Here is a 13,165-nt window from a genome sequence, read left to right on the forward strand (position 1 = left end):
TTCCCCACTCAGTATTGCCTAGTATGTGTCCTCTGTGTTTGCACAGGCCTGGTACTGGGGTGGCACTTGTGGGGGTCGCTTCCGGGCCTCCCTTTAAGTCTTTCAAGCGCGCAGATTACAGGACCCATAAAGGGACCCATTTGTCCTGAGAACACCTACCACGTTCACCAGGTTCCCGGTTTCTGAAAGGCTTTTCTATCAGAGTAGTTTGGGGGGCAAAGTTTTCCTGAACTGCAGTTCTGAACCCAGACTGTGGAATCTTTCAAAATATCACAAAACATAGCACCGCCAAAGGCATCTTTAAGCGCAGCGTCGGGGAATTAAGGAAATTCCAAAGGCCACTTTATAAGCCCAGGCAGGAGCCGGGCCCTGCGCCCTGGAGGGAGAGAGAAGGGGAGGAAGGGAAGTGTTCGCGCGGAGTGAAAAGGGGAAGAGCCAGCCGTCTCCCCCATCTTTTCCCCTGGCCCGGGCGGTTCTCGGTGGCCCCAGCATCGCGTCTCCCACTGGCCTGGGAGGCGCCTCTGTGGAGCGGTGGCCGGGGAGGGGGGCTCGGTGGCTCTCCGAGCGGCCGCTTGGCCCCTGGCCCGTTGGCACGGCGCCCGCCCGACAGGTCCCGCCCCGGCTGGAATGTAGGGAGCGCCCGCCAGCCTGCGCCCCTGTCCTTGTGCGCCCAGTCCTCTCGTGCGACGGCTCTCCGGTGCGCGTCTCTCTCTTGCCCTCCCGCTGCAGCCATGGCCGCCTCCTCCGCGCGGCTCACTGTCCTGGCCATGACCGCGCTGGCGCTACTCCTGCTGCTGTGCCTGGGCCCAGGTATGTCGGCAGCGCCAGGGCGCCAGGGAGGGAGATGGGTGATGGGGTGAGGACCGAGGGACCGTGAGTCCCAGCAAGTGCCAACGGGTAATAGGGTTTTGCTCTGGCAGAAGTGGGAGTGGCGCGCTTCGGCAGGCGGATAGAGTACCAGGGCCAAGGGCAGGTTTCGGACAAGGGTGGTCACCTTGGGAAAGAGTGAGGGCCAAGGTCCCATGGAGGGGCAAGAAGTGATTTGACCCTAACTTAAGGGGCAGAGGGGTACTGGGAGCTTTAGGCAGTGGGGCCTTCTAGGACTGAGGGGAGCCAGAATGCATCATTATGGAGATGCCTTTCCAGGCAATTCCCTAAGGAGGGCGGGGGAGGGAGGGGGGCACGCTTGGCAACCCAGTGAAGTTCCAGGTCTGCAAAACTGCAGGCAGGCCTCACAACCCAGACAGGGAAAATGCTCTTAAAGGAGAAATGCTTAACCTTCTGTGCTTCAGGGAGCCCTCAGGGAATCAGTTGAAAATTCCAGGTTCCTTGCCTATAAAAGGAGCATGTTCATACATACCCCCCAAGATGAAGCAGTTTGGTGGATGTGCAGGCATCTGAACCTTGGGAATCCACAGACCCCACCTTAGGGTTTTGTCCTGACAATACTACCTTCCACTTGAGGATCCTTTATGTGTCACTAGGGACCTGGCGCATGCGTGAGCCCTTTTGACACTCACGTGTCTGCGAGGCATATTGTGATCCCAGATCTGCTCAGGGTACTGGGGCTGGAAGGCATGAAGTGCTGGCCCAAGACCCTGAGATGGGTGCTCTTCCCACCACAGAGTGGCCGGGCCCTGGCAATGACAATGGAAGACACCTTTGATGGCTCAGCTTCTGTGCTTTGCTTTTTCAGAATAGGTGTAGAAAACCAAACTCCTGGTTGTGGGGGTGGGGGGGTGGGGACGGGGCGGGGAGGAAGCCTGCTGCAGGAGCCCTGAGGTCAGACAGAGCCCCTGGTCGCCAGAACAGCAGGGGACCTGTTCAAGTCAGGAGAACTGCTTCTAAGTTACAACCACAGGGGAGGCTCATCAATAATTTCTCATTACATGACTGATCCGCCCCGCCTCCTCTGTGCCTTCCATTTTCAGAAGCACAACTGAATAAAGCAAGTGAGCACCTGCTATAGACCTTCCCTCTTCAGACCTGTATTTTATTTCATTCATACCAAGAACGTAGTGAAAAGTGTCAGTTAAAATATTATCATCATTGAGCTGGAATGTGAAAGTTTTCATGCCATAAAATGAAAATCCTCACATACGTCAAGTCCCCAAGGTGGCTCCTTATGACACCCGAAAACGTTAAATGGAGAAAATGATCATTGCTCCTTCTTGAGCAATTTATTAATAGTTAGCACCTTCAAAGGGACATCCTGCAATTCTGCATCTGCTGGGAGATCTAATGTCAGGCTGAATAAATTCAGGAGTGCCTATTATCACCATCTAGATACAGTGACTGATGATGTAGGAGTAAAAAAAAAAATTCCATACTATTGGAAAAAATTCACAGCTATTCGGTTATTCTTTATTTTTTTCTTCAAACAAGTTTAATGTGGTGTCCAATTATATGTATTAATATTTGTAGTTCAGGGTATAGTAATTGGCACAGTGGCAACTATTAATTCATAATTTAGGATTTTTCCATGCCTTTCTGTTGTAGAGCTGAGGTCTGGTGAGGCTCTCATTTCTGGAACAGTAGTGACACACATTTGCTGCTAGAAATCGCAGCAGCAGGGCAGATGCCAATATCCAATGTCTATTTCAACATCAGGCCACATTTCACTCATTTTCTGTCAAGTGCTTTTACAGAAGGCAAACGGATGGAGGGGCTATACTTAATTCTGTGTATGCCACGCTGTCGTTAGAGATGGACGAATGTTAAGATATTAATGAATGCTAATAATGGTGCCAAGAAACAGACCTGTGTGCTTTGGCAAATGTGTTCATAGATTTCTTTATTGACTGTTAAGGTTGGATGATTCTTAAGGTACAGCCTTTAAAAGTAGCCCCATTCCAATCTAATTAAATAATCCCCTCTATAGGAGCACCGTCAAGTGCTCATCTCTGCTTATTTACTCTTGATGGGGAACCTCTTGGGGGCGACTTATCCCATCTCTGGGGGGCTGCCTAGGTATTGGAAACTTTATGCCTTAATCTGTGTCCCACAGGTGTTTCTGGAAATCATTTGCTGACTCCTTTTCTCAAATCATATTCCACTATATCAGTTAACATACCATATTAAATGTACACATTATAGGGGTGCCTGGGTGGCTCAGTTGGTTAAGCGTCCGACTTCAGCTCAGGTCATGATCTCTCAGTCCGTGAGTTCAAACCCTGTGTTGGGCTCTGTGCTGATAGCTCAGAGCCCGGAGCCTGCTTCAGATTCTGTGTCTTCCTCTCTCTCTGCCCCTCCCCGGCTCATGCTGTGTCTCTCAAAAATGATAAATAAACGTTAAAAAAAAAGTTATTAAATGCACACATTGTAAACATCTGTAGCCAAATCATTTGAAGGTTTGGGAAAATTTTCACAAAGTTTGTATGTTTTTAGTGGAAGTTACCAGTAAGTCTTTATTAAGTAGTGCAACGAATTTTTTAATTTCTTTATTTATTTTGAGAGAGATAGAGGGAGCACACAGGGAGGGGCAGAGAGAAAATACCAAGCAGCCTCCCTGCTGTTAGCGCAGAGAGTGATATGGGGCTCAAACCCACGAAACGTGAGATCATGACCTGAGCCAAAATCAAGAGTCAGTCGCTTAACTGATGGAACCAGGCAGGTGCTCCTAGCAGTGCAATTAATTTTTATTTTTAATCCCTGTGCCCAATTTTGGAGTTGAGAGGATTGTTGGTGATAAATGTATGATGTAAAAAAAAGAATTCCCTGGTTCCTAGAGATTCTTGCCAACCACGCTCCCTGGCTGGCATACCTATTCTAAGGGCACTTGGGTAGCGCTTAAATTCAGATGCCTACAGAGGGCTAGCTGGCAGGTGAAATGGCTCTTTATGGCCATGGGGTGGGCTGAGTGACTTGGGCCCAGAGATGTTCCAATTCAAAGTTTGCAAACACTGCGTGCACTCATAAAACGCGTCTGCAGGAAAAGCTCAGCTGTGGGCAGCCAGTTGGTCACGGATGTGTTTTCTTCCCCCCGATTACATAGTAAATACTTTAAGCAGGGGTTCTAGTCTTATTTGGGTCCCAGACACTTTGGAGAGTCTGGTAAAAGACATCACTCCTATTCCCAGAAAACTGTACCTTCGCAGATGCAAACAGGGGCCTGTCCATGGATGGGGCAGTTAAGGGCCTGCCTAGAAAGGTGGACATCACCACCTTCATCCTGGGGCCAGATCAGCTCCTTACACCTGAACATGCTATGTTCTGTTCACTACTTCTGAGGCTGGGTGTTTCTTCCAGGGGCTTTGGATATCCCTTCCAGGCACAAGCCTCGTACCTACATGTAGCACTTAAAGATCAGAGATGTCTATGGGTCCTCACACCTGCTCACCAAGCAGAGGAGGGTGTCCTACCAGACCAGTCATGTGATTTTCTGTTAAAATGTTTAGGCTGGTTAGAAATACTTTTAGAACTGAATAAACATGTCAGAAAATGGTACAGATAATGCCTAATTGGAAGAGGGTCCGGGCAACCTTACAAAACTAGGCTGGATTAAAAAAATTTTTTTGTTTAATGTTTATCTTTGAGAGAGAGAGAGAGACATAGAGTGTGAGCAGATGAGGCTCAGAGGGAGATACAGAATCTGAAGCTGGCTCCGGGCTCTGAGCTGTCAGTACAGAGCCTGGCTCGGGGCTCGAACCCACGAACCGTGAGGTCATGACCTGAGCCAATGTCAGACACTTAACTGACTGAGCCACGCAGGTGCCCCTGGACTGGATGTTTAAAGAGCTGAAGTGCCTTCCTCGGCTTATGACAGTGAAACTTCATGGTGCTTGCCCGCCTTTGTCCTCACACGGCTGCCTTCTTTGTACCCCCTCCCCCTCCTCCAAAGATTCCAGCCATTGGACTTTAGGTTCCATCCATCTGACATGATATCACCTCTTTCACAGTTAACTGAGATCCTTGATTACATCTGCAAAATGCCCTATTTCCAAATAAGTAAACATTCAGTAGTTCTGGGTGGATATGAATTGGAGGGTGGGAGGCATTATTCCATTTACCATACCATGAAAAGGGAAAGTCTGCAGAAAGGTACATATGACAGACAACCGGCCCTCATAATAAGACGCAAGGAGCTTGAAAGAACGATGTCACTTCTCCTAGGGAATATCTCAAATCCTTATGCCCTGGGTCAGCCATGGTCATTGTCACCAGTTTGAGCCGTGAGTAGCCTGAATTGTTTTTCCTTCATGACAAGGAAGGCAGCAAACATCAAATACTGTGATACCTCCAAGTTGCCAAGACAAGATAGGGGCACGCGGTGCTTTATTCCAACTCAGATTTTTGCACTTGAGAATGTAAAGGGTACAGTGCAACGCTGACATGATTTCTGTTTTCATTCCATTAGGTGGCGTAAGTGGGAATAAACTCAAGCTGATGCTTCAAAAGCAGGAAGGTAAGTATACCCCCCATGGATAATGGCTGCCTTCTTAATGGGGCGCAGTGAAAGGCAATGTTGAGTGTGCTCACTGGGGTCTTGTATTTGGAAAATCAGAAGTGTTTACTCCTTAAAAGGTTGGCAGATCTGAAGGTCTTTGTGTGTGTGTGTGTGTGTGTGTGTGTGGTATTTCATTGAATAAATATTATTGCCAGTAAATGTTTGAAAATTATTTTTCTGAAAGCTGTCGGTGTGGACTCAAAGATAAAAGAAACAGTGCTACTGTGTTAATTGAATGCTATTTATTTTAGAACCATGATACCCTGTAGAGCACGTATCTAAATTTAGAGCATATCCTTTAGAGCACATAAAACCTCCATTGGTGGAATAGACACAGAATGGTACTGTTGTAGTATTCTATATGCAATCAGCTCCCGGGGGCAGGGTTGAACAGAAAAACTGTTTGTCACTAACACCTGTTGTGAAAAATACTCCTCCAAGGAATGTGATAGATGGCCCCAAAATGTTGTCGAACCACAACAGGTTGGGAGTCATACAATAGGAGTTCCAGGCCCACCATAATCAGGTAGATCAGTTGGACCAATCATGTGGTCTTACGAAGGCCATCTTCCCTTGGAACTGTCATCTTTGCCTGTAAGATGAAGAATTTGTACATCTCTTAGAAATTTAGAAGTGTGACATTTCTGATGCGAACCTTTAATCCCTTATATTCCTTCCCCGCCCCAACTCTGCCCCAGTTAACGGGAGAGTCTGGCAGGCTGAAGCCTGCTCCCTGACAATGTGGGGCTCCCTGGTGCTATTCATATGCTTCCCAGTCAGCCCCCCAGAGATCCCCTGGATGCTGAGCCCTGGGGGTTCCCTTCAGGGGCAGGGGGCTTCTGAAGGGGCTCCCAGCATCTTCCCCAGCATTTCTAGCTGCTCGTGAGGCCCTGGCCCGTCCCCTATCTCTGTGCTGGGCAGCCCGCTCCTCCAGGACACCTGGGGTGACAGAAGCTCTTGAAGGGCCACCCTGTCAGAGGTGGGAGCAAGCAGACCACTAAGATAATCACGAGTCCTGATGTACATCCGCAGCTTTTATTCAAGTCAAACCTAGAAACACATATTGAGCACCTGCTGTGTACAAAAGGGTGCAACAGGCCCTGAAGGAAACGGGGATGAGCAGGAAGTGAGGAAACAAATCCACTGATACTTATCCATGTGACCAAAGAACACATAGAACACTTCGCTCCCATTATCCTGTGCAGCCTTCGTAACACCACCAAGATGGGACCGTCAGCCCAGTTTTGTAGATGAGGGGACAGACAGCAGGGGAAGACCCAGTGGCAGAACTGTGTTCCCTGAGCACGTCCTGCAGAAGGGGAGCCTTCTGAACCATTGAGACCACAATGGGAAGATGTTGGGAGAAGCCACATGCTAAAGCAAGGGCCAGTACCTTTCGAGACTCGGTTGAACCGTCGATGATCTGTGAGGCCCGCAGATGGTGACCCCAGGTGGCCCTGTGTGCTCCAGCTCTCCGGGGTGAGAGCATGCCATGGTGCCAGGCTGGGCCACTCCGAGCTCATTGTTCTAGTTCTTTTTCCTTCCTGGTCACCTACTCAGACACAGCGCTCTCTTGTTTGCACGTGCAAGGAACATACACCTTTATGGCCCTAGACATCTACTTGTTTCCTAAATGCCTAAGGGGTGGGCCACCAGCCCCTGCAAGTGGCCTGGGGTCTAGGCCCGGTGAGTGGCTGCAGGGAATGGGCTGCATTTCTTCTTTCCCCTGTGTGCCTTTATGTGACCTGCACCCAAATGGAGAGCTTACTACCAAGGGGTGTGGAGACAGATGACGGGCAGCTGTATTTCATCACATGTGATGTAAGAATGCAGTTGAAAGTCAATACCATCCAATGCGGGGTGGGCTTGGGGTGTGGGATGTTCGTTAGCGATTCACCCACGCTAAGAAGAGAAATCAATCTTTGTACTTTGGGGGGGTGGGGTATTGATATTTCAGCAGCTGCTTCACCTAAGACGAAAGTGGCGGTGGACGAGAACAAGGCCAAAGAATTCTTAAACAGCCTGAAGCGCCAGAAACGGCAGCTGTGGGACCGGACTCGGCCAGAGGTTCAGCAGTGGTACCAGCAGTTCCTCTATATGGGTTTCGATGAAGCGGTGGGTATTCCCGGCCCCTGGAGGACTGGCTCCCTGCAGAGCAGCACCATGGGGACAGATGCTTGGCTTGGGCAAATGGCACAGAAAAGTAGTCTTCATAGTTCACTCCAAAAAGTAGGAGATCTCATTATCTGTCAAGTGCTACCCAGGCATTGGATAACATTACCATTGAGATGTAGGGACATCAGCTAGAATTTTCCATCACACTACGCCCAAAAGGGAGTCTCTCCCAACATGGTTGGGAAGCGGGGTTCCAGAGAAGCCACTGCCCAAAATGGCTGGGACCTAAATTCATCCAGAATCTGATTTCACTTATCTGTACAGTTTTGCCCAGGGGGTGTTTTTTTTTTTTTATTATTTTTTTTTTTAACATTTATTTACTTTTGAGAGACCCAGCACAAGCAGGGAAGGGGCAGAGAGAGAGGAAGACACAGAATCTGAAGCAGGCTCCAGGCTCTGAGCTGTCAGCACAGGGCTCAAACCCATAAGCCATGAGATCGTGATCCAAACCGTAATCGGATGCTTAACCGACTGAGGCACTCAAGTGTTTCTGAGTGCCTGGGTGTTTTTAAGATAATTTATAACCTCCCCAAAACATTTGCAGCTTTACCTCCAAAAAATGTCAGAGACAACAAGATTGATGCAAAGACCCATGAGGATAATGGAAAGAGATGAAAAGTAACTTTGTATTGTATTTTTTATTTTTTAATGTTTATTTATATTTGAGAGAGAGAAAGAGCACAAGGGGGGGAGGAGCAGAGAGAGAAGGAAACAATCTGAAAGAGGCCCCGGGCTCTGAGCTGTCAGTGCAGAGCCAGACAGGGGGCTCAAACTCACAAACTATGAGATCATGACCTGAGCCAAAGGTGGACACTTAACCGACTGAACCACTCAGGCACCCCAAAAGTGAGTTTTAAAAAGATGTCTATTTATTTTGAGGAAGAAAGCATGAGGAGGGGAGGGGCACAGAGAAGGAGAGAGAGAAAGAATCCCTAGCAGGTTCCATGCTCAGCCCAGCTGGGGGCTCGATCCCATGACCGTGAGATCACGACCTGAGCCTAAATCAAGACTCAGACACTTAACCACCCAGGGGCCCCTGAAAAGTGGCTGTTAAAGAGAGGTGGTCTTTGCATGTGCTTTCAGGGAAATTTGGCAATGCATTTGCAGGAAAAGATGCCTCCATTCCTGCGTCCAGGACGTAGGTAGGTGAGTGGATGTATTCACGAAATCCAAGGAAAAGAATGTTGACAATCAGAGACTCCCGGCAGGAAACAGGTACAGGTGAGGTGGCAAGGGAGTTAAGGTCACGGATTCCACAGAAGCAAGTGTGCAGAGTGGCCAGCAGGAGCGCTGGACTGGAGGCTCTGCGGCGACATCGAGAACACTCGCCCTGCCCCCCCAGCCGGAAAGCGTGCCCAGAAAGATGAAGGGTGACACCTCCAAGCCGGGGGAGCTGGAAGGGCTTTTCCAAATGGACCCAAGATTCGTACTGTGCACAGAGGGTGTCTGTATACAAAGCACCACAAATTGATGAGAAATAATGAAACTCTTTAGAAGCCTTATTTTTAAAGTTTTCTTAAAAGGCAGTCATGTAATTGTATTACAATGTCTTTTCCATTCATGTATGTATATATATATATATATATATGTATATATATATATATATGTATATATATATATATATGTTCTCCATGTGCAAAAGGCTGAACACATACATCCAGACTCTGTGCCAGGCAGGGGTCTAAGCACTTAATATGAATGAACTTACTTACAGTGGCAACAACCCAAAAGACAGGTACTGTTACTTGCGTCCTTGTGTTTGGTTTGTTCCTTCCTTGGTATTCCATTTTCCAGTGGAGTTACTGGGGCTGAAGGCAGAATTAGGTAAGGGTCTGTAAGCACTGTCAAAGTGCACATTCCCGTGAGTCACGTGGGAGAGCACCAGTCTACCCGCATCCTCAGGAACACCTGGAATTCTCACTGAAAATTAAAAAAAAAAAAAAAAGTACTTATTTGAACATGAAAATGGCATGCCAGTTGTAGTAACTTGCATTTCTTTGCTGCAGTCCATGAAAAAGTCTACTAAGCGTTTAACGTGGAGAGGGGCGCCTTGGTGGCTCAGTTGGTTGAGCGTCTGACTCCGGCTCAGGTCATGATCTCACAGTTCGTGAGTTCAAGCCCCACGTCGGGCTCTGTGCTGACAGCTCGGAGCCTGGAGCCTGCTTCGGATTCTGTGTCTCCCTCTCTCTCTGCCCCTCCCCTGCTCGTCCTCTGTCTCTCTCTCTCAAAAATAATAAATATGAAAAAAAAATTTTTTAAAAAGAGTTTAACATGGAGAAGTGGCTAAAATAATGACTGATGACAGAACCAGAATAAGGGTGAGGATCCATAAGATTATAACCAGCCACAGAAAAGACTGGAAGGCAATAACGTCAAAATGTCAGCTATGCTTGTCTTTGGCAACGGAGTTGTAATCCCCCTTTTTCTCTGCCCCACTCCCACATACCCATTTGTAAATATGAGTGTGCGTTATTCCTGTATTCATAAAATATTTTTTTTTTTTACTTTCTTGAAAACATCTTTTAAGCCAAAACCTTAAACAAGATTATAAAATGGGAAAAACTGGGGAACAAGATTATTACACTATGGGAAAAGCTGTAGTATTGTAGGGAAAGCAAATGTTCTCATTCTCATGCCAGAGCCCCCGGGGCTCAGCAAACAGAGGGGCGGAGTGGTGCCCATCAGCGTGGCACAGGCTGACCCACCGCTCACCCCAGTGGGTGGCCACAGAGAACACCATCGTGGCCGAGGCCGGGCCTTCCAGCCTCAGGAGCGCTCAGATACGCATGTTCACTGGCAGTCTTATGGAATAGATGCTTGCAACCCAGCCACCGGAAAATTCCATCCATGAGGTGCAAAAGGGTGCCTGAGAACTTGCACTTTATAGCATCCCTAGAGGTGGGATGCACCGGCCACACTTTGAGAAAAATCGGACCCAAACTTGTGGATAGCCTGCAACCTCCCTAGGTCAGCCTTCCCTTGTCCCTGCCTTTTCAATCTCACACCAAATATCTCTCCGAGTCGTCACCATCCACATCCGTGAGCTTGCATCTACATTCACCTTGTACCTTCGTGAGCAACAAAGAGTCTCTCTTTCCTCTAAGAGAGGCAACGGTGTCAAAGACCAGCTACCCCAGTTATAAACCTGAAAGTTGTTCTACGCTTCTCAATCACTTCAGTACTTCTTCCCCTTCTTCCTGCTAATTGCAGCTGCCTATTTTCATGTGTATCTCAGTAACTGTAGGCTTCGTGAAGGCAGGGAATCTGTCCTAACTTGCTTTGGGTGGCCCTCCGGTGCCGCGCATAGGGCTGACAGGCTGCGCCCAGTTAAGAAGTGTTCGTGGAACGAAGAAGGACAGCCGTGCAAGCTCTAACCTACACCACGGGTATAAAACGGTCACCGTTGCTACTGCGCACGGCTATCACATGCCCCGGTGGTGGTTGATTTAATTTACCAAGCGTCTACTCTGTGCACTCGAGTGGGCCAGGCACAGGACAGGACAGGGAGAGGAGGCAGTGTCTGTAAGATGAGTACAATCAGATGTGCACAGTGCCCGCGGGTCAGGCCAAGTTATTGCTGTCTTTGGGAGACGTCCATTTTATCTACTAGAAAAGAGAAAAATGTTTAAGTGTTGGGTACATTTAGAACTCACAGGACGGAGGTTTTCAAGGGCTTGGATCGGTACTCTTTAGCTGGCTGTACTCACCTCTGAGTACAGAGTACGATAATGAAGGGTGATTGTCATTTGGAGCTGTTGATCATTGAAGAAAAGCCACTAAGGAGAAAAGGCAGAGGGAAGATGTGGTCTAGGGGGAGTGGGTGTCCTTCAATCCGTTCTCTGTTGTGCTTTTTTTCTCCAGAAATTTGAAGATGACGTCACCTACTGGCTAAACAGAGGTCGGAATGGGGACGACTACTATGATTCTTACCAGCGTCACTATGACGAGGACTCTGCGATGAGCCCCTACGACTCCAGGCACGGACCCATCGGCAACTACCATGACTACTAACACCCCGTGCATGCGAACTGGCGCCGAAAGTGCCCCCCACCCCACCCCCTTCACTGCCTCGCACCACGTGGCTTCTGCTGGGCTTTATTCCAGCAGATCTTTTCTACCCCCTTTCTGCGACCAGGAAGGGTGAATTAAAACAAACAATATTAATGCTTTTTGATATTTCATGCAAGTACCTAACAACGCATTTCATTAAAAAATAGAAATAAAAGCATTTTGTTACAAATGGAAGTCTCCGAATTCATTCGGGTGGATTTCTAGTCCCTGGATTTTCCCTAAATTGAAGCCTCATCTGAGAGACAGCTCTCTGTTACCATCACCCTGCCAGGAATCCTCACCACCACCGGGGCAGACCAGGCCACTGAGCAGGGCGGTCTTCCGTTTGTTAACATTTCTGCCCACGCTAAACCCAAGATACGGAACCAACAAGAAAATTTGGTCGAAAATTATTTAAGGCTACAGAACACGGCTTGGACTAATCATTCCACATGTGTGTGAGACTTTTCTGGGCCCCCAGGCCCTGAGCTAGAGCTGGGCCTGTTTAATATGATCACGCAGGAAATGGAGGGTAATAGAAAAAAGGCTGAAGTTTGGGTGAAGTCATGGCCTCATTTCTCTTAAAAGAATTAAAGCTTAGCCAATGAATTCAAGAACTATTTAAGAATATACTTCACTTCATATTTAAGCAACCAGAGTGAATGAGGGGTGCTTGGGTGGCTCAGTCCGTTAAGCCTCCGAGTCAGGCTCAGGTCATGATCTCTTGGTTAGTTGGTTCAAGGCCCCTGCAGGGCTCTGCACTGACAGCTCAGAGCCTGGAGCCTGCTTCAGATTCTGTGTCTCCCCCTCTCTCTCTCTCTCTGCCCCTCCCCTGCTTGTGCTCCCTCTCTCTCTCATTAAAAATAAGTAAATAAACAACCAGAGTGTGAATAAAAGAGAAAAGTGCTGTGGAGGTGAGGAGAGGGAAGAAGGAGGGAGATGGGGGCAGGATGGTGAGGTGAGGGGGTGCTGTCCGGAGACATTACTGATGGAGGGACTCTGGTCACAGCCTGTGTGATGACCTCTGTGCTGCGGCGGGCACTCAGAATGGCTCTTAGACTTTTGTGGGTCACAGGCCCCTCTGACAGTCTAATGGAAGCTTTTCGATCTTTCTCAGAAAAATGATAATTTTGTATATAGTCCCTGGACTACATCTCCATTCACAAACCATAACTAAAGATAAACAAACAACGGGCTTCAGGAGAGTGGTATATATGGGCACTCATAACACCCACATATAAATTTTGTTTTCATAACTTTATGTCTTCCTTTGGCATCCTTACAATTTTTTAAAAATTTGGTAAACTATTCATAACATAAAGTTTGGCAACCCCCATTGTCTTTTCTGTCTCCGAATATGGTGACTTTGGTACTTCACTGACATGGAATCATACAGTGTTCTTTTGTGTCTGGCTTATTTCACTTAGCATAATGTCATCAAAATTCATCCATGTTGTACCATGTGTCAGAATTTCCCTCCTATTTAAGGATAAA

The 13,165-nt window shown here is 47.9% G+C and overlaps 1 protein-coding gene across 1 annotated transcript; it reads left to right on the forward strand.

Moving 5' to 3' along the window:
* Positions 1–409: 409 nt before the first annotated feature.
* On the forward strand, positions 410–11,857 carry ECRG4 (ECRG4 augurin precursor). Its single transcript, XM_040454135.1, has 4 exons — positions 410–810; positions 5,357–5,404; positions 7,404–7,561; positions 11,483–11,857. The coding sequence occupies exons 1-4, from the start codon at positions 732–734 to the stop codon at positions 11,630–11,632; spliced, it is 435 nt and encodes a 144-aa protein (XP_040310069.1). The 5' UTR covers positions 410–731; the 3' UTR covers positions 11,633–11,857.
* Positions 11,858–13,165: the final 1,308 nt, after the last annotated feature.

This window comes from Herpailurus yagouaroundi, unplaced genomic scaffold (genome assembly GCF_014898765.1).
Source record: "Herpailurus yagouaroundi ecotype Mexico unplaced genomic scaffold, PumYag 210, whole genome shotgun sequence".
Taxonomy (NCBI): Eukaryota; Metazoa; Chordata; class Mammalia; order Carnivora; family Felidae; genus Herpailurus; species Herpailurus yagouaroundi.

Coding starts and splice junctions, on each gene's coding strand:
- ECRG4 (XM_040454135.1), top strand. CDS start 732: ATGGCCGCCTCCTCCGCGCGGCTCACTGTCCTGGCCATGACCGCGCTG. Junction 5,405..7,403: donor GATGCTTCAAAAGCAGGAAG/GTAAGTATACCC, acceptor TTGATATTTCAG/CAGCTGCTTCACCTAAGACG. Junction 7,562..11,482: donor ATATGGGTTTCGATGAAGCG/GTGGGTATTCCC, acceptor TTTTTTCTCCAG/AAATTTGAAGATGACGTCAC.